This window comes from Hyposmocoma kahamanoa, unplaced genomic scaffold (assembly GCF_003589595.1).
Source record: "Hyposmocoma kahamanoa isolate Upper Pololo Valley unplaced genomic scaffold, ASM358959v1 65, whole genome shotgun sequence".
In the NCBI taxonomy this organism is placed as follows: Eukaryota; Metazoa; Arthropoda; class Insecta; order Lepidoptera; family Cosmopterigidae; genus Hyposmocoma; species Hyposmocoma kahamanoa.
The window spans coordinates 6,417,106-6,437,264 of NW_020653853.1; the positions used below are offsets into that span (position 1 = coordinate 6,417,106).

Genomic DNA, 20,159 nt, shown 5'->3' on the forward strand with positions numbered 1-20,159 from the left:
CTTCGTATCATTTTATTATAAGACAGTGGTAGAATACTTTTGACCTTTGTGTATAAACGATATTTTCTTGATAATGACTATGGCAACCACAAGTAATTAGGAGGGAAAAGTAGGTCAGGAAATAAGCACTTAAAATGATTTCTATTTATTTATAAAAGATAAATTTATACTTTCTACATTATGTGTCTACAATGCTAAGAAACCTCGTTTCATGTTTAGGCAACATACATTGGAGATCCGAATATTTTGGCAGGTGAAAAGCAGAATTATTTTTGATCAATAAAATTTTTAAGGGAAATTTTAAAGGTCCCGAAAAATGAGTGATTGTACGAGTGAGTGAACGAAACTGTTCTTGAAAAGAATACTATAAATATAATACTAATAATAATAGAAGAACAGAATTGAAAGAAATATTACTTACCGAAAATAGGTGCAATATCTTCTATAGAAATGTTTTTATCACACTGTAATTTATATAAGTACCTATTAGTTTACTTTTTTAACTTTCGATTTTAATGAAAATACCTACTACCCGCAATGGCGACAACGCTTCATGCGAGCTTAAAACGCGACGCAGTCTTGACTGTATTTTATCAGGCTTTGTGTAAAGGCTACCAGACTTAAAAATTTTATATGAATGCAGAAATTATTTCCTTCACATTCATAATATGGATTATAAATTTGGATATTTCTTAGTTCTTATGCTGTCACTCAAAATAGAATTTCCATATGATGGATCTGTTTAACGGGCGTCTAAATTTATGAAATGTATATACAATGTCACTTTTAAATTTGCAATAGGTGATTTACGATAACAATGGCTTTCAGTCAAATGTAAATTAAGTTGGTAGAATAGTACTATCTTTGCAAGATTTCCAGAACTTTCTGTATTTAATTTAGTTGTTTCCTTATTTTTTTGTAGACTAAAATTTTTGGTAGCTTAGCAAATAACACAGTTATACTGGCTAATATTTCTAATAACCTCATTTTGAATTTTGAATTTTGAAACTTTTATTACTACCCAATTTTTAAGTGAAATAAAACGAAGGAAATGATACAACATTAACATTTTATATTAAATAATATTAACTACTTAAAGCTCATTACATAATATACTAGATTCTAAAATATATCAGAGCCTGTTCTTTTTGCTCTTGCCACAGCTTCTTCTGGTTGGAGTTTCTCTTCTTCAGATGGCTCTACGGGTTGTCCGTCTGCATCTAATTTGCCTTTTTTATAATCTGTGACGATTTTCTTGCTATACACCGCATCAAACAACTGCTGCGGCGAGAATTCACTCTGTGTTACATCCACAGCTTTATAAGACACATAAGGCTTTAAATCACAACCTTTCAAATCCGGAACAATGAGTTCCGGGATCATTTCTTGGACCTCCATGAAGCGGCCGTTCACATAATAGCCTACATCGCGAACCCCTCGTTTGTCTACCGGTAATTCAGGATTTGGACCAGCCTGTCTCTTCTTATGAAGCATTGAACCTCTCTTGTTAGCGATCACGAATTTTCGAAAGTTTCGCTTACCTTCCCTTGGTAATGTTAAAGAAAAATGGCGTTTCGTCGCAAAATTTATTAATGCAGGTATTTTAGACATTTTTGGTGATATATTGATCTCTAGTAATTTACACTTTTTAGCGATTTTGAGGTTATGTTTTGAAATGTCAAGTGAAATGTGATGTGATTTTTTTAATTGCGATTTTTGGCTTCAATGCAAGCACATTAAACCAGGTCTTCATTTTAGTTTTCACGATTCTCAATAATTTTCAATTGTGTTTTTAATGTAGAATGGCGAAAAGAACTCTGCGTTTTTACATAGTTTTTAAACAGCAGGAGTCACGGGATTGTATTCCAGAACTCTACTCAATGCTCAAGTCAGGACTTGAGTATGATTTAAAACACTAGAAATCATACTCAAGTCTTTGCCATTAGGGTCGTATTTCCAGTGCTTGAAATCATACAAGTCCTGACTTGAGCATTGAATCGAGTTTTGGAATACGACTCATAGGGTCGTATTCCAGAACTCTACTCAATGCTCAAGTCTTGGACTTAAGTATGATTTATAGCACTGTAAATCATACTCAAGTCCTTGCCATAAGAGTCGTATTTCCAGTGCTTGAAATCATACTCAAGTCTGCTCAAGTCCTGACTTGAGCGTTGAGTCGAATTCTGGAATACGACACTTAGGGTCGTATTCTAGAACTCTACTCAATGCTTAAGTCAGAACTTGAGTATGATTCAAAGTACTAGAAATCATACTCAAGTCCCTGCCATTAGGGTCGTATTTCCAGTGCTTGTGTTGCCAGTGCAATCCTGACTTGAGCATTGAATAGAGTTCTAGAATACGACCCTTAGTCCAATTTGAAGGGCACAGTTGCAGATCCCGCGCTTTTGCAACGCCTCGGACATACTTAAAGACGCGCGCGTGGATGGCTTTGACGCAGTTTTGAAAAAATGTCGGGTTTTAGTAGTTACATTTATTACACGAATTAATTTTTAGTTTATTTATGGTTGTGCGTTTCTTGATTATTTGTTACCATTAAGCTGATAGCTCTGAAGCCAATGCTTTATAAATAAATAAATAATGGCTTTGACACAGTCCGGCGAAAGAAAACTGCCTCGCTGTTCAACAGAATGCGCGGGAGCTGTAACGGCATCCTGAAAGCGATAGGCCTGATTTTCCGATGATGTATAAACTCGCACAGAGGCCAATTTTATTGTTAGTTATGATGAAATGTTAATTTGTATAAGTGAAAATTAAGGATAAGCTCTAATAACATTAAAATGAACCTTAAATGTTGTATGAAGTAAATAAATCATTATTATTCATCTTTTCACTTTCTAAATCATTTCGTTCGTTTCATTCGCTTGCTCAATTTTGAACACGGTTTAATTTCGTCTTGTATGCTTCCATACCATTTACCTTTTCTGGATTCTTCTACCAGAAACTTTTCCGTAATTTTTAATTTTTAAATTTTGTTCGCTATTTTGTCCTAATTGAAAATTTTAAATCTTTTACTTATTTCGTTTCAAATTCCCGCCATTTTTTGCCAAACGTGACAACACATCAGGTAGGTATTTCGTTTCGTTACGCTTTTAAAAATAAGGCTTATAATAGAAACTAGCAACACTCAACAACAGTTCATGAGCTTGCATTTTCGACGTAGCTTGTCATTTTTCAATAATTTTGGATTGCCGAAGTTTGTCCCGAATATTGTGGTTATTCAATGATTTTATTGTGATTTTATTGAAATACTGTGAGTTGTATCCATTAATTTGTACATCGTGACGAAATTGACGTGTATGTTTTAAATAATGCCTCATTTCTTTTGTCAAGTCATGGTTATCGATGTCGTGCATTGTGGTGTATCACGATTGCTTTGTTTTAGGTGTTAGTTTGATCTAGCAGGATGGATCGTTTGTTACGTCTGGGAGGAGGCATGGCGGGGTTGTCGCAGGCACCGCCGCCGACAGACGCCCCCGTCGTGGATACGGCGGAGCAGGTGTACATTTCGTCGCTAGCTCTCCTCAAGATGTTGAAGCACGGCCGCGCTGGTGTGCCTATGGAGGTTATGGGTCTCATGTTAGGTAAATTTGCTTTGTCATTTTGCGCCACACACAACCGAGAACAGTCATTGTATCGAGGGGTACCTGAAATTCCACTACATGACGAATTCATTAAAAAACCCACTCAAGCTGTATAAATATTTTAAACAACTCATTCCCATTGTTTTCTTAAGTGAAATTGCTTTCTTTCAACATTCATGTTACGTAAAATCATATTTTACACTATGCTACCAAGAACAAATCATTGTTGATTAATTGACAATTGCGCTATAGAATAAATAAAACTTTTCAGGTGAATTTGTAGACGATTACACAGTGCGTGTGATTGATGTGTTTGCAATGCCGCAGACAGGTACAGGGGTGTCTGTAGAGGCCGTTGACCCCGTCTTCCAGGCTAAAATGTTGGACATGTTGAAGCAGACTGGACGGCCAGAGATGGTAGTGGGATGGTAAGATGATTGTTTGGTTAGTTAAGATCATAGAGATAACTTTTGTCTTCAGGCTCATCCTAAGCCTGCTGGTAGGATGATTAGATGGTGAGAAAGGTTGTTTAAATTATAATACAACATTGCTTGCCATAGCTAATGATGTAAACCAACAATTCAATGTTTATTAATTGCTAGCTTGATGTTGAAAGGTGGTATAGTTCCAGATTGATACCAGTCATGGAGTCCCAATAAATGTTTTGTAAACAGCCACACGAATGAGACTCAAAGGTGCCTTCAAATTAGATGCTTAAAGAAGCGCTGCAGTGTCGCCACAGTGGCACTGCAACCGCGCTACTACAAATTTACTTAAATCTTTAGAAGCACAGTTGCAGCACCACTGTCATGACTGCGCGCTCCACTTATGCAGTCACAATTTAGTGAACTAAAAATTACATAAGCTCTACGGGCGCACGGCGGCTGCATCACTGCAGCACTTCTACAAGCGTCTAATTTGAAGGTGCCCAACATTGACTTAAAATTATATGGATGTCGGGTCCGCGCTAAAAAGTGTCCAAACTTGTAAGGCGTTAAAATCGTATGCAGAGCGTCAAACTCCGCTTTAGTCTTCATTTGTTCGACTCACAGTGCGATACTGCGATGACATTACAATTTAAATTTCGAATAGTTTGACTTGGGACATTTTTTTCGTGGTTTTTGTATTAGACCCGTCGTCCATTTATTTGTGAGTCAATGGTGCCCAAAGACTTTTATTTATTAACTTATTTACTGTTAGTTCACATCTCCAGAATTTGTTTCTCCTGAGTGAGTGTTAACAGTGTGGAATGGCTGTATTTCATTGTCAACTATGAATGCCAGTGCCAAAAAATATCACTGCTAGAAATTGACAGTAACAAAATTACACTAATGAATTTCAATAATAGTGACATTGAATGGTAAAATTAATTCTGTTTAAAATAACATGCTTCTTTAGAAAGTTTACTCTTGGATACTCTCTCTCTCTCTCATCTGAGCGTTGTCACGGTTGCGTCCTCAGCAGTGTTGCCCGGGGTCCGCTTTCCCACTCTTTCTCCTCCACTTTCTACTCTTGGATACTATGAACACTAAATCAAATTTTTGATAAATTGCTTGTCTGTTTTTGTTTGAGGCTTATACTTTTCAAACAAAATTCTTGGATGTTCCCATCAAATGAGATTACTACTTAAAGCAAGAATGTACATTTCTTTACTGAACTTTTATAACCATAAAATAAATGTACATTTTGTATAAATTATAGGTACCATTCACATCCTGGATTTGGCTGCTGGTTGTCAGGAGTTGACATAAACACTCAGCAATCCTTTGAAGCATTATCAGAGAGAGCCGTAGCTGTTGTAGTAGACCCCATTCAGTCAGTAAAAGGAAAGGTGGTCATTGATGCATTCCGGCTAATAAACCCTAACATGATGGTACTTGGTCAGGAACCCAGACAAACCACTTCAAATTTGGGACATTTACAAAAGCCCTCTGTGCAGGCTCTCATCCACGGACTCAACCGTCACTATTACTCCATCAGTATAAATTATAGAAAGAATGAACTAGAGCAGAAAATGCTATTGAATCTTCACAAAAAATCCTGGATGGATGGACTTACATTGTCAGACTACAAAGAGCACTGTTCCATTAATGAGACTACTGTGACAGATATGCTGGAATTAGCTAAGAACTATAATAAGTCTCTAGAAGATGAGGAGAAAATGACGCCTGAACAGCTGGCCATCAAGAATGTTGGTAAACAAGATCCAAAAAGGCATTTAGAGGAGAAAGTGGATGTCCTGATGTCTAACAACATAGTGCAGTGTCTAGGAGCCATGCTTGACACGATGGTATTCAAATAACGAGCATTCAGGACATTTTTATATAAATTTAAGGCTATAGTAAAGTGGCAATAAATCCAGTTTTACTCCGTTCCCACACCAATCCTGATAGTCCACTAATGTATGATATTTATTATACAATATGTATTGCAAAATAAAACTATCTTTTTTTTATGAACATTTATTTAATTATTTGCTTTAAAAGAACAATCTCACTGGTGCAATGGTTTTAGTGATGTCAGCAAGTTTTTTCTTTATGATGGGTTGTTTATCCATATCCGAGAATTCTATGTCGAACATTGGTTTCAAGTTGGGTTGACTGTTGACTATGTCTTTTATTATTCTTTTCACTTTCAGAAATGCTGCATCAGGATCATCCATACTAACCTGTACAGGCGAAATTAGGTTTGATCTGCTTTGCATACATATGCAATTCAGCATATATCTTGCTTAAATCTTGATATAAAAACACGTGCATTACGAACGCAGCGCTAATTAGTACAGACAATTGGGGTCGATCACGTTATTGCCTTTATTATGTATATCTTGAAAAAAAAAATGCGTAAATTTATCTTAGAAAGACAAAAATCAGACAGCATTTATTATTAGACAAATACTTTGTTCAAATAAAAAGTTTCTGAAACTTACAAAAAATTAATGGCGATTTCGTTTTGATAGGCAACAGCCTATCAAAACGAAATAAGGTCATTTATAAAATGGACATTTACTTATTTGCTATTAAACGGTTGAGTTCCTGATGGCATGGTAATGATGTCAAGCGAGCCGACCTCCCCCTCTTTAGCCCGGGAACCTTGGTGGAAACCGAGGTGGCCGGGGATGTACTGGTGAATTTGCGAGATCCCACGACTCAGGAGTTATGTGGGGACTTCCCCTCCAGACTGGAGGGCCTACCCCACTAAAACCCCCCCCGGGTTTACCTCCCGCCGTTTGTGTCGGCGCCGTGGGGTCGGTGTACATTCACCACGACGCCGCCCGATCGCCCTAGCTTGCCCCGCGCCAACGGAGGGGCAGGTCAGTTGTCCTCCGACCCGCCACCAAGACGAGTGAGGCCGTGCAATGTAGGCTCCCCCTGTCCAGAGCCTGCTGGCCTCACTAGGGGATCAGGCGAGCAGCGAACTGCCTTCGCTTTCTCCCCGTACGTCTGCGCCGAAGCGGGTGCGCGTCTGTCGCGTCCTCGCGCACTCGCTCCGCAGCCTTCTTTTGCGACATAACCTCTCCGCAAAAGGAGGCTACCGCCTCCCAGGACTCCTCGCTACCGAGCATGGCGGCAACCACGCTCGGCAGCGAGAGGTCCTGCCTTATTGTCCCCGTCAGGGTACGGCGCTGCTCATTCCACCGGCTGCACACCTCTAGGGTGGGCTGCACGGTGTCATCCGCAGCGCCGCACTCGTGACACGACGGGTACGGGTTCCCTTCTCGCCACCTTGTGTAGGTAGTGACCGAAGCAGCCATGCCCGGTCAGCACCTGCACAAGGTGGTACGACAGTGGTCCGCGGGACCGGCTCACCCACTCTACGAGGACAGGACGGATCGCCTCTATGGTACGAGGTCCCTAGGGGGGATCCGCCAAGCTCTCTTTCCACCGGACCCGCATGCGCTGCGTCGCGAGGCGGCGCTCCCGCTCAGCAGGGCGCTAGCCTCGGTCCCTCATGCCCCGCCGTTAGGCGCGGACCTCCGCAAGGACCTCGGCTTCAAGGTTCCACGGCGGAGTACCGAGAACGCATGCGGCAGCGCAGGCCACCGTCATGTACGCCCTGCACATTCGCTGGGCGACCACCCTCTGAGGCCTCCTTAGCAGCGATTTCGTCGCCGCTGACTGAGACCTCCTTAGCAGCGATTTCGTCGCCGCTGATAAGGCCCCACTTCAAATAGGAGCCCCGTATAAGGCCATACTTCGGGTCACTCCGGCGTATAGCCTTCTGCATGGGGCTTCCGGCCTCCCGAGATTGAGCAGGAGCCGACCCAACGCCGATGCGGCGCCCACTATTCGGGGAGCAAGTTGCCGGAAATGCTCCCCGAAGTTCTATCACAGGACAAGGACCAGGTATTTCATCTGGAACCTGACCAGGACTGATAATCCCGCGATGGAGATGTGGGCGCCTGCCGGCACTGCCCAACCGCTGCTTCTCCCGCCGAAGACGGCCACATCCGTCTTCGGCACGGCGACCTCGAGCCCCAGCAGTTGTATTCGGCGGACCACCATGTCTGCCGCTGCGGAGGCTCTTCGGGCCGCCTCCTGGAAGGTGGTCCGCCGGACGGCCACCAGCGTGTCATCGGTGTACGCGATGACCGCCGTCCGGGGAAGCAGCGACGGCAGTGAGGGGCACCTCAGCACCCAATCTTACCCCAGGTTCCACAGTAGTGGTCCTAACACGGACCCCTGGGGTACTGCGCACCTCATTGGGCGCTCGGCGCGCCTCCCTTTCCTCGTCTGGTAGAGCACCACCCTGTCCTCCAGGCAGTGCTCCACCAGACGGCTGAGGTACCTGCGGATCTCGTGGTACCTCAGCGCCTCCCTGATAACGGCGAAGGGGAGAGTGCCGAAGGCGTTGGCTATGTACAGAGACAGCCACTACACCCTCCCTCTCGCCGTTAGCCTCCTCCACGATGTGTCGCAGCGACTCCAGGGCGCCCAAGGTGGAGAGTTCAGTCCTGAACCCGCACTGCCGCTGCGACATATCGGGGCCTGTCCCCCCTCAGGTGTTCGTTGATCCTGGAGGCGATGATTCGCTCCAGGATCTTCGCCACCTCGTCAAGCAGGACGAGGGGCCTGAACCCCGAGGTTGGCCCGGTTTGGGTATCAGGACGAGCCTTCCCTCCTTCTAGCATCTCCACGACGATCCGCGTCCAGCGTGGCCAAGAACTCCTCTTTCTCAGAGTCCTTGGCCCGGACGGCGACCTTCAGGGCCTGCCTCGCGCCCTGAAGGGCGCTGTGCAGCCTTCTCTCCTCACTCCGAGTATGACGCCTGAGGCCCGCCGGCCCATGGTACTGGCGGTGCGGAGGTTCCCAATCTCCGCGGTCTACCAGTACACACTTTTTCCCGGGGCTCCTCTTGCCCTAACCGTGATCTTCCCTGGGCTCGAGGATATGCATTAAGCATTTATCCCTCGGAAAAAAAAGGAGTGATGGTATGACATCAGACAATCGTAATTCAATATATGTATACAGCCGGTATAAAAAATATATTGCCAGCTGTTAAACAATAAGGTATTCCAACAAAATGCACTCACAACATCCCAAAACAGGCCGGGATTTTCGTGATGTATGTTTTCGTATTCATCTCTGATGTTCGACGTTAATGATTCACCAGGAATCTGTAATCAAAAATTAAATATTCAGCTAAAGAGTATTTAGATACCTACCTAGAGATCGTATATAAATCTGCACCTTGCACTATACAAAATGGTTGGATGCACTATCGATATCGATACCTTCAATGAGTAGGATGCCATTTTTATTTTTTGGAAATTTTCTGTTATTTTTGTAAACAGCCATATTTATTTAGATGGCCAGGCTAAATAAGTACCTAAGTCAGTCGGTAGAACAGTATGGGTATTTATTATATATAAAAACGGGGGACAGAAATATGTATACACAGATACTCATATGTAAGTAAATACTTATAACAGGAACTAATACAAAATTGCAGCAGAAAAAGACGCGCGCACATGAAAAAAAACCTAACTGGAACCAGTGCTAAACGCGGACTCTTGGATACTAACTGAACTGAGCGCGCGGGGTGCGAAACAGAAAAGAAAACAGAAAAGGTTCAAAAATTAAGATGGCGTAGTGTTCATTTTAGGTATTGCTATGTTTTGTAAAATTACGTTTCCTTAGAGATTTTACCTATGTTATCGCTACATGGACCAATAACTAGAGAGAGATAAGGCCATCTTAGGCCCGGGTCTATGGCGGTCAGATTTTAGGGTCGGCCAATCGTGACAAAAAATTCGCTGATGATACAGGAAATAACTCAAAGTACCTAAATATTTTAAAGGTTCACGCATATTATGACGGGCTACACCGCACCGCATCGTATAACAATAATCTTCCTAAATCACTTTCGTACATTTTATATAAAAAATATAGATATGTTTACCAATAGCTAAATGAGTGCTGAGAAAGGGGCGGCTGGTGCTGACTACATGGCCTGGAGCCTAGGGCGGCCAAGACTGCAAATCTGCCATTACTGCTAATCGCGATACAACACAGCGTAATCGGGTATTCCGTACCTATAGGTACGTCGGATGCCGCGACGAGTGCCAAATAGCTATTATTGTAATTAATTTGTTTTACATTGACAAGCTGCAATTTATCTAATTTCTAGTGATAACATAGGTCGGAAAAAGGTGTTCCACATGTATAGATACATGTATAGACATAGTTACATGGAGCGACATAGAGATGTTAAAGCCACCAAATATGACTTAATTATGTTTTCGAATTTCGGAAATGGGTTTTACTATATCGTAGGACAAACTACTGACCTAGGAAGTCGAAGTTGGATTTTAAAGTAGTTAGTTCTATTGCATTTTCTACTGCATTTTTTTACATGGCACCATTAGAATTACGTTAAAATTCAACTTCGACTTCCTAAGTCAGTAGTTTTATCCTGCGATGCAGTAAAACCATTTCCGGAAGGAAATCTGGAATTTGAAATAGTAATTAATTAATGTTTGGTGGTTGTAACAACTCTATGTCACTCTTTATAGCTATATCTATACATGAACGTATATATGTGGGACCGATAAATTTTAGAAATCTTAGAGGTCAAAATGATGAAAGAGGTACATCCGGTAGAGGTACATAGTGCCACAACCAATCACGCACATTATTAAACCCCTGAACAGTTTATTGGTAGCCATAGCTACCAGTAACTCAATATGTTCACTTTCGGTCGAACGTCTCTGGTAACTATAGTTACCAGTAAATTACAGTACCCGATTGGAGAACTGTTTTACAAATAACTTTGGTGTTACCACACGTATAAACACCAAATTTTTACTAGTATTTCACTGTTAAATACTCGATATCCTAGTATAAAGAAACACATATTCATGATGCGTCCCTTTAACAGAAAATACATTGGCGGGATTGTTGACGTTTAGTGTTTGATGAAGACTTTAATTGTGATAGATGACATTATTACTTAATTTCGGTAATTATTACCTATCAAAATTATCGTCAGGATGTGCTTTTTCAGATGGTGTTAAAACTTTAACATTTGATATCTTATTAGAATCACAATCTTATTGGAAAAAAGGTCATCAAAGTGGAGGTCATTGCGCTTTGCGATTGTTTTTTTGAAAAAAACAATACTTTTTGGAGTAAAATATCACTTAGACAGATATGTATTGGCGGTCAGGAAAAGGGTTTTTAAAAAGAGGATTTTAATTATAAAAATGAATGGTTATTATCAGAGCGCTAAGACTAAACAGAAATAAAATATAATTACAGTTTAACAAATGCATATAAGCGATATTACTGGGCTGTGCGTGTAACCTACATACGATGTCAGCTATATCCAGGCCTTACGGCTTGGTAACTAGACACATAACTTTATTCAATAGAGGTTGAATTTAAACCTTTTTTAGGTCGTTACATTGTGAGTTGTGATAGGATTCGTCAATTTTCTTCCTCGCGACTTATGTTTTTTTATGCCATTTTCGCAAATTTTCGCGATTTTCGTCGCTACCTGCGACTGTTATTAATTTATTTTAAAAAGAGTTACACATTATATTCACATGATTCAAGTGTAAACGATAGGTATTTAAATGCTTGTCATCTTTATATATGTTTTGTTTCTTAATACAGTGAATATACAAAGTGGTTAGAAGTTAAAGCGTAATATACTACGAAAATTTCTCAGAAGTGTTCAGTGTACTTAGAAATTAACAAAAAAAGTCGTCGTATTACAATCATAACTGTAGCCTAAACAAAAGCTACGTAAGTGCTCTTATCGCCCATATTATTCGTTTTACAGTAGCTTAAAAGGTTCTTGAGTTTCAAGTGTTTATATTATACGTGTCTTATCGCCGCCTGTAATGTAAACAATAAAAAAGGTTCCATCTGATTAGAAAAGTTACAGGTATCAAATGTCATGCGTGCCGACAATCAAGTAGTGTGTTTAGTATAATTGTGGAAATGTACATTGACTTACCTGGTGATAAAAAGTTAGTTGCTTTAGTAGGGCTTCAAGATCGTCAACCTTGGACTGTCGACGTTGTAGCGTTTCGGCTGTAAAAAGTGCTAAAAGTATAGTCTAAAATAATGATAGGCCCAACCACAGTGGGCCCAACGAAAGGAACATGGGAAGAACCTGGTCCTTCATTTTGATTGCCTCTCCCGATCGGAAACTGCGTCTTTTCCGAGTCGAGGCGTATAATATCGCGGATGGGCTACCCGATCGGATGGATTTCTATTTGAATTCAAATCAGCGCCCTGGTTAAGAGTTTGTTGGGTAGATATAAGTTCTATATTTTGGTAACTTTTTGCTTGTACGGAATTTGAATTGAATTTGTTAGTCCAAGGCAAAGGTGTATAATCTTTTTTGTAAGTATTTAATTGTACAGCATGTAAAAAATATCAATGAAAAGTACCGGCAATCATGTAAATCATGACGAACAAGTAAAATAATGTAAAACCGCGTATATAAACTAAAAAAAAATTTGATACGTGAGATATTGCCCGTCTTGTCGGCTTCGATACGTATAGGTAAGTATGGCAACATTTTTACATGGCGCGATAATACACAATAGATTGTGTGAGGTCATATTGTTAATAGGATTTTTAGAACAAAAGCTTTAAATAGTGAGCTTTTCATTTTGACTGCAAGGAAAGAAAACATTTTTTTTGTAGATATCGAATAAAAATTTTCCAAGAACTTTTTCGCGCCTTTTGTACTTTTAATTATTTCTTAATTCATACTCAGAACGCAGAAGTGGAAATCCTAATAGTACATTTTCAATCACGGCTATTCATAATTTTATTCTTCTGGTAATTAAAAAGCGTTTTAGAAAAGACCAAACATTTACTTCTGTACGCTTTGGTTAAGCATACCTACATTACATGACTAAACTAACTACACTGGAATGAGAAGTGAAGAAAAGTTTTGCTAAACAAATTTTCGGCATTAACGAGCAATGTGCGCCATAAATGAAATCTAACAATACATGGTCACTCTTACAAAGACTTTGGTAAGTTTCACTCTTCGTAATAACGCCAGTATCAGCTAGGAATGTCAGCCAAAGCTCTTGGTCGTCACTGTGGGTGGGAAAATCACGATGTTTTGCGTGACCTTGTGCTAACGCCGAGAAGATCCTCATACTTATTGACCGCATAAGAGGTCTATTATCCAGTTTGTCTGAAACGATAGATAACGTCATGTGTTAATACATCACATAAACATAGTTTGTCTACAGCTTTAGCTGTATGCTTCGCGCATGAACGAAAAGTTTTTGATAATTTTGTATGGCTACGTGTAGGTAGGTACGCCACATTACGGGTACGCTACTGACAACAGCCACAATAAACTTATGGCAGAGGTACTGGTAGGCGTTAGGAAAAATGTCAGGATGTTTCAAACATTTATTTAAATAACTTTTGAAAAAAAAAAGTCATTGCATAAGGTGTTAGAAAAAGTTTTTAATTTTTTATGTTAGGTACCAAATGACGGGATGAACAAGTCGTGCGCCTGGTGGTAAGCGACACGCCTGTCCATAACAGTTGCAGTGCCACTCAGAGATTTCAATCATAAAGATCTGAGCAGCAGATTTCTGCCGGCAAACAATATTGTCAACGTTACTGAGTTCCGGTAAGTGGGTAAGTGAGGGTGCTGGTGAAACTACACGCACTTGGAACTTGTCAACTTTATGTATCCGGTTGACAGGCGCAGTGGCAGTGCCCCTCAGATACTTGCGATGTAAGGCGTGTCGCTTAACACCAGGCCTACGGCTTGTTCGTCCCGTCGCTTGACATCATAAAAAAATCTTAGGTACTTATATCCTGAAGTAAGTAGAATTGAGAGGACTGCTGTGGTAGGGTGAATTTATATTTGTCGACGTGTTCACATCTATTTGTCGTGTTCTGACGATATATTGAAACAATACCGCTTGGTTCTCGGAGAGTTCATAAGCTCCCAATGTTTGATTCGTCACAACCATGTCACAACACAGCACTGGCGCGTGCACAATTGTCTGATCTGTTGTGACGCGGCCGCTCCCCCGAATCAGTCTTGACGCAGATCGGGCTCGCTTATGATGCGACACAGTACCAGCCATCACAACACATTACGACACACTAATATAAACCTCACCATATTATATGAAACCGATAATGTACTGACGCGTTCCGACACGACACAGCAGACAAATATAAATTCGCCTTTAAGAACACGATGATGAATTTTGCATTGGAATGTGAACCAACCTGAAAATTCAGACATTTTAGGGTCTATCATCAAACCGCTCAGATCGTTTGGCACATTTCCCGTAGTATCTATATCCAGAGATGTGAACGTGACAGATTTTGATGTCTTCGCACTTTCGGTTCCGGCTGTGACGACAATATAAATTTAGAATTAATTGATTTCAAAATAAGAAGAGGTTCTTAATTCGATTGTATTTTTTTTGCGTGTAACACGATTACTCTGATATTAATTGTGAACCGATCTAGATTATTTTTTTGTTCGAAATGGGATATCTCATTAGTGGTTTCCACTCAAATTTGATGAAAATATTCTACCACTAAAGGTGGCAAGTTAGGGGATGAATCCGGTTCACCCACTTTCATTTATCCGATTTCATTAAACTTGGCAAATAGATGTAATTCCACAAATTTTTTAAGGTGGTTTTTTGAAATAAAAATGTTGTAGTTATATTCATTTTAGTCATAACGGCACATTTGTCGCTCATTTGGTGCTACACAGACGCAAATGTACTTCTTGTAATATTATTATAGGCGTTGGATTTAAATTGATTTTTTAATTTTATTTGAAATGTATGACGTGTTAATAAAACTTTGTGTATTTTTATAATATATAGGTATGTATGTTCAACATTTCTGCCGACTTTTCTCCAAACGTATGTAGGTAACAGTTCTTACAGATGTTTTCAAATACTTAAATAAATTTTGCCAAAATGTACTTACAATTATGTCAATGTAGCACCAAATCAGCGAAGTTGTGGTAGATTTGCATATAATATTCATTTTTATAATATAATCATTACTCGCACTTAGTAGCGAATCATCCAAATCACACATTTATAATGTCTTCCTAATGACGCGTGTACATTAAATACGTGCACAATTATACACACATAAACGGTCAATGAAAATATCATATTCTATTTAGCGCTATATATAGGGTAAGGATGCCGAATATGAGATACCGTTTTTATTTTTGCCCGTAAAAAATAAATTATTGCACTAAAAACTTCGAAAATCACAATATTAGATAGGGAATTTAATGTATTTTATCTATGAAAGACAGTTTAGTCCTAAGTATAATTTTTGTTTCTTATATCAGATATTATCAGAACATTCAGCAATTACGTCTCAAGCAAATGGTCTCCTATTATGAGATACTAAGGGTTGCTAATATGAGATAGTAACTCATATTAGGTTCCTTTGGTTTTGAGATACTAGATTTCGAAAATAAAGAAAGAAATCGTTTAAATAAACTTTTTATTGGCGGGACTTTTTAATCAATAACATCGTACTTCAAATTATAGGTCTAGTAAGGACTTTATATACCTATTCAACTTACATTATAATCTATGTCAGACTCATAATAATCACAGTGATTTTTATAATGGCACTTCTTAAAGAATATCAAAAAACAACAAATAATAAAAAGACAAAAGTAGTTTTCTAAACCTTAGGTATATCTAAACACAAAGACTCAAAAATCGTTCTGCTATTACTTCTCTATAATCCTCATGTCCACTTGAAACAGACTTGACATTTAGCCCATTTTTCTTCTCTTGTGTTTTCTGAAAACCTTCCGGTGCAGGAAGGACATTCAGCGTCATATGATACACCATCACTGCTGCTATCTGCAAATCTTCATACTCAGAGCTTATTTTTTTTTAAGTAGTCGTGTATGACCCTTGTGTGTATCCTAATATGAGATATCTCATTTTAGGTACCCCAGTGTGTCTCATATTAGGAAAACATCTACATTCACCAAAATGGTTGCCTATTTTTTGTTGACAAAGAAAATACAACAAAACTGCAAATGCATCGTAAAATTAATCATATAATTGATACAATGACTGTAAATTGAAAGCATATAGTGTAATTATAAAGTACACATAACCAACAAAAAAAAAAAGTAAACATACCTCGTAAACATTTGATGACAAAAATTTGGTTTTGTGGTTCCGCAAAAATCCGCGCCTTCACAATCTAACGTCGCCTCTGGATGTGAAGCAGTAACACAGATTCCGACCAGTTGCATTGTGGCTTTTAGCGACACTAGCGCCAAACGGTTGCGGCGACTAGTTTGGTCAAAACCTAACTATCTCATGTTTGGCGACTATCTCATATTAGGCATCTTTACCCTATTTTATACATGATCAAAGGGTATCTAGAAAAATACGTTTTACATATAAAACTGAGTGCACACTTGCTTGGGCCTGAAGCATGTAGGTAATTATAATGTAGCACATTTTAAAGTACATTGGGCGTTTAGCGCTTTTCCCATTGTAGTTTTAGGAGGATATACTTGTGTAGTTCGTATTATTTTTTACTTTCATGTTTATTTTTTTATTTATTTATCCATATTGTACAACTTACACTAATAGTAATAATAACTAAACATGTAACCCATAGTCAATAAGGGTTGAGTCAATCACCGTCTCCAAGCAGTAACTAGCCGATGTCAGAAGTCAGAATCATTCATCCAATTTAGAGATTCTATAAAGGCTAGATCCTCGTAGAATAGTGTCCGCCTTGGTGGCTCCGTGCAGGTTACATATAGAGTGAAAAGCGGTTGTCGATGTTGGCGAAGAACATATCGTGGTGTTGGCGGGATAAAAAAATGGAAATATAATAAAAGCACTTTTGACATATGATCATATGTGGCGTGATTATAACAATAGTACAATATATGAACTAACTTTTTCTATGAAGAAATTACCCGTCAAAATCAAACGGTTTCTTGCTCATAGTATTTGTATAAATAAACATAAAAGTAATCATGAATCATTGACTTACAATTATATGGACCCGACGGCCGCGCTAAAAAGTGTCCGAACTTATAGGGCGTTAGAATCGAGCGTCATTTACGCTTTAGTCTTCGTTTGTTCGACTGACAGCGAAGCAAGCAAAATTAGACAGTACTGCGATGACATTACAATTTAAATTCAACGTTTTAGCTTTTTCATATTCCTTTACATGTCACTACGTTTAAATAGGTTGACTTGGGACATTTTTTTCGTGGTTTTTGTATTAGACCCGTCGTCCATTTATTTGTAAGTCAATGTCATGAATGCAAAAAACGGGATCTCCGTCTTGGTAAGTTGCAAGAGCCTTAACACACTGGCGATTTGAAACCTGCCGTCCGCTAAGTGACAAAAACAATTTTTTGAGATATAAAAAATCATAACCCAGTTTTAAAATATTGAACTTATTAAACGATATTTCAGCTATGCATCGTTAGAGTAAGTTCCGATAAGTCGAATACGTTAACTAATTTTAACTGTTTTTTAAAAGAGAATTTTGTGCTCTATCTTTTGCTATTTAAAACGGATATTTGACCTTTTGTCCCTTAGCCGCGTTTTGGTTAGTGGACGGCAGAAAGCGAGGCGACCGTAATCCCGCGGGTGTCTGGCGATTTGCGAGCGATTTGAAAGCGAGGCGATTCATTGTTGCCAATAAATAAAAAGCTCTATATATATATCTACATTAGGCACCTTAAATATCTTAAAGTATAATAACAAAGAACTAACTAGCAGCCATATAACTTTTATGTGGAGTTGCGATTGATGAAGTTTGCTTAATTTTATCTGCTGATCTGTAAAACACAGAAGTTTAAATGGATTTAAAATGACTTGGAAATCGAAATTTCAGTGTTAACACTGCTTCGATAATTGGTAATCAAGAATATTTCATCATAATGCTGGTGTACGTAATAGGATGCAACAGAAACGACCAAAAGTCATTGTAATCAAAGTAGTGTTCGCTGAAGATCTGTGTTTACTTGTATGACCGCATATAAATATTTTGAAACTAACGCTCATTTAATATAATTATACTTAATATAAACGTTTTTCACATAACAACTCACTTAATATGATGAATGTTTAATATAAACTTACATTCTATAATTTCATTATTGATAACAATCATTAACCCTCATACTCATTTTAAATAACAGTGATAAGTTATAAGCCTCAGTTTACATGACTAACTAAATATTTGATTCGACTGAAAATGACATGGCCTCATAATTTGGAGTAAAAATTTTTTTTCCCGCTGTTTTTCGATTTAGCCGTAATTTATTTATGTAACTTGCTTTGCTCGGACTGAAAATCAGCACGAAAAGATTTCTAAGATTGTTTGATAATAATTAGTGGTCATAATATATTTTTGTAATTTTTAAATATGGCCGCCATTAAAGAGCTATTTAATTTTTTTCAAAGTCCTAAGTGCCGAGGACACTGGCCGAGGTCCGCGGAGGGCGAAGCCCGATGCGTCCACACGCCTTCATATGGAGGTAATTATATACGGAGGCGTAATAGATTACGAGTACAAGTTCTCACAATTGTAAAAATGTAAGGCATACTTCCCGATGTAGTGGAAATGAGATACTTATTATAGCGTTGTTGTATCTCAACCATATCAGTTAGATTCCATTTTCTTGAAAGCTATGCCAAAGAGAAGTATTTAGGGGGAAAAAATGCCAAACTACTGCCGAATTTCCTGTACTATGAATACCAAAACAACGATAATCCAGAATACTCAGATCAAAACCAACTTAGGAATGTTCGTTTCTTTAATTGGTCCAAATCGGGAATCGACCTCCTCCTCAAGTGCCCATAGTACTAACGCTGTGCCACCGAAGAGCATGAGCACACCCCGTAAACTGAACCCGACCACGCGCCGCAGTCCGAGCCCGACCCCACCGTAGGTGGGGTACAGGACTCGTATCTATTAAAATTGGTTATTAATTGATTTTCACTAATATATGAAGCACACACACATACACACATATGTGTTTCCTTAATATTAAGAGAAATAAGCATTGCAAAATTTAAAATGTACACGTCGAGTGCCCGTCTGTTTCTTCCGAAATTCCTGGCACAGTGGCATGGACCTAGATACTGTTGAACCAGTAATTAATTACCCATTATACTTGGAGTTCTTTGCTGATGGTATCACGGAAACAATAGGTATCTACTAGAACTTTCATACCGGGAATCTCGAAAATTTCCAATCTCGACTATTTTTTGGTATTTTCGAGACTCGACACTGATGTTCTCAGTTTTGAGAATGTGGTGATATTTGAGACTTAAGTCAATCAATCAATTAAACTGCAGCGTTTCCATAAGGGTCTAATTTGGCGCCTTTAAAAAAACTGCCTTTATTCTCAATTTTATAATTTAAGATATATATTATAGAAATTGATTAAAATATAATGTTTTGACTGACTTACTGAATAGCCAACATAAACATGGAAACTTACTTTTGAAATAGTCTCGAATATCTTGTTTTTCCCAGTCACGCCTATTCAAGATTGTTTTTTTCCGGGACGCGGAAATTTAACCAGATTGAAAGCCCGAGTAGATACTAGGTAGATACCTAGAAACCGTGATGTTCAGTATAGGAAGTAATATTGAAAACCTATACCACCAATGGCAAAATCCAACACAATTATAACTACGTCAAGTGAAAACGGGATTCCTAGCTTTTTAGGTTGGGAGCTGCTCATGAAAGACTCGTCTCTGGCATAACTGGCATATTCATCGGTGTTTTGAGACTCCTTGTACAGAGAACAGAGACTGACGAAGTCCTCTTGGTTTTGTTTGTAGGCTCTGTGATTCGCTTCTACCAGGGATGAATTGCTCTATAAAAGAATATTTTTTTAGTGTAATAATGGCCTATATCTTAAATATATCTTAAACTAGTTAAGTATTGGTATATAGATTTTCATTTTAGATATAAGTATTCTACCAAAATATCAGTTGAGTATAAGAATTCGCTATGGTAATTGGTTTATTTCATGTACATGCACATTTAAAAAGAGATATCC

The 20,159-nt window shown here is 38.9% G+C and overlaps 3 protein-coding genes across 4 annotated transcripts in view; 1 reads left to right on the forward strand and 2 right to left on the reverse strand.

Annotated features, from left to right (window-relative positions):
- Positions 1 to 1,081: 1,081 nt before the first annotated feature.
- Positions 1,082 to 1,663, reverse strand: LOC113231467 (39S ribosomal protein L41, mitochondrial). The gene has a single exon (XM_026465794.1). The coding sequence runs from the start codon at positions 1,609 to 1,611 to the stop codon at positions 1,123 to 1,125; it is 489 nt and encodes a 162-aa protein (XP_026321579.1). The 5' UTR covers positions 1,612 to 1,663; the 3' UTR covers positions 1,082 to 1,122.
- Positions 1,664 to 3,178: 1,515 nt separating this feature from the next.
- Positions 3,179 to 6,045, forward strand: LOC113231206 (26S proteasome non-ATPase regulatory subunit 14). Of its 2 annotated transcripts, none has more exons than XM_026465398.1 (4): positions 3,179 to 3,271; positions 3,404 to 3,602; positions 3,874 to 4,030; positions 5,304 to 6,045. In XM_026465398.1, the coding sequence occupies exons 2-4, from the start codon at positions 3,425 to 3,427 to the stop codon at positions 5,902 to 5,904; spliced, it is 936 nt and encodes a 311-aa protein (XP_026321183.1). In that variant the 5' UTR covers positions 3,179 to 3,271; positions 3,404 to 3,424; the 3' UTR covers positions 5,905 to 6,045. The 2 variants fall into 2 exon arrangements, with proteins under 2 accessions (XP_026321183.1, XP_026321184.1); XM_026465399.1 differs by having other exon boundaries at positions 3,193 to 3,315.
- A 17-nt stretch (positions 6,046 to 6,062) lies between these two features.
- LOC113231510 overlaps positions 6,063 to 20,159 on the reverse strand; it is a 155,863-nt gene continuing 141,766 nt past the window's right edge. Inside the window, exons 14-20 of the mRNA XM_026465834.1 lie at positions 19,816 to 19,973; positions 17,857 to 17,921; positions 14,333 to 14,458; positions 13,092 to 13,268; positions 12,066 to 12,142; positions 9,136 to 9,219; positions 6,063 to 6,270 (exon numbers count right to left, since the gene is read on the reverse strand). Of these exons, the coding sequence (XP_026321619.1) occupies positions 6,082 to 6,270; positions 9,136 to 9,219; positions 12,066 to 12,142; positions 13,092 to 13,268; positions 14,333 to 14,458; positions 17,857 to 17,921; positions 19,816 to 19,973 (876 nt within the window). The 3' untranslated portion in view covers positions 6,063 to 6,081. The remainder of the gene's footprint in view (positions 6,271 to 9,135; positions 9,220 to 12,065; positions 12,143 to 13,091; positions 13,269 to 14,332; positions 14,459 to 17,856; positions 17,922 to 19,815; positions 19,974 to 20,159) is intronic.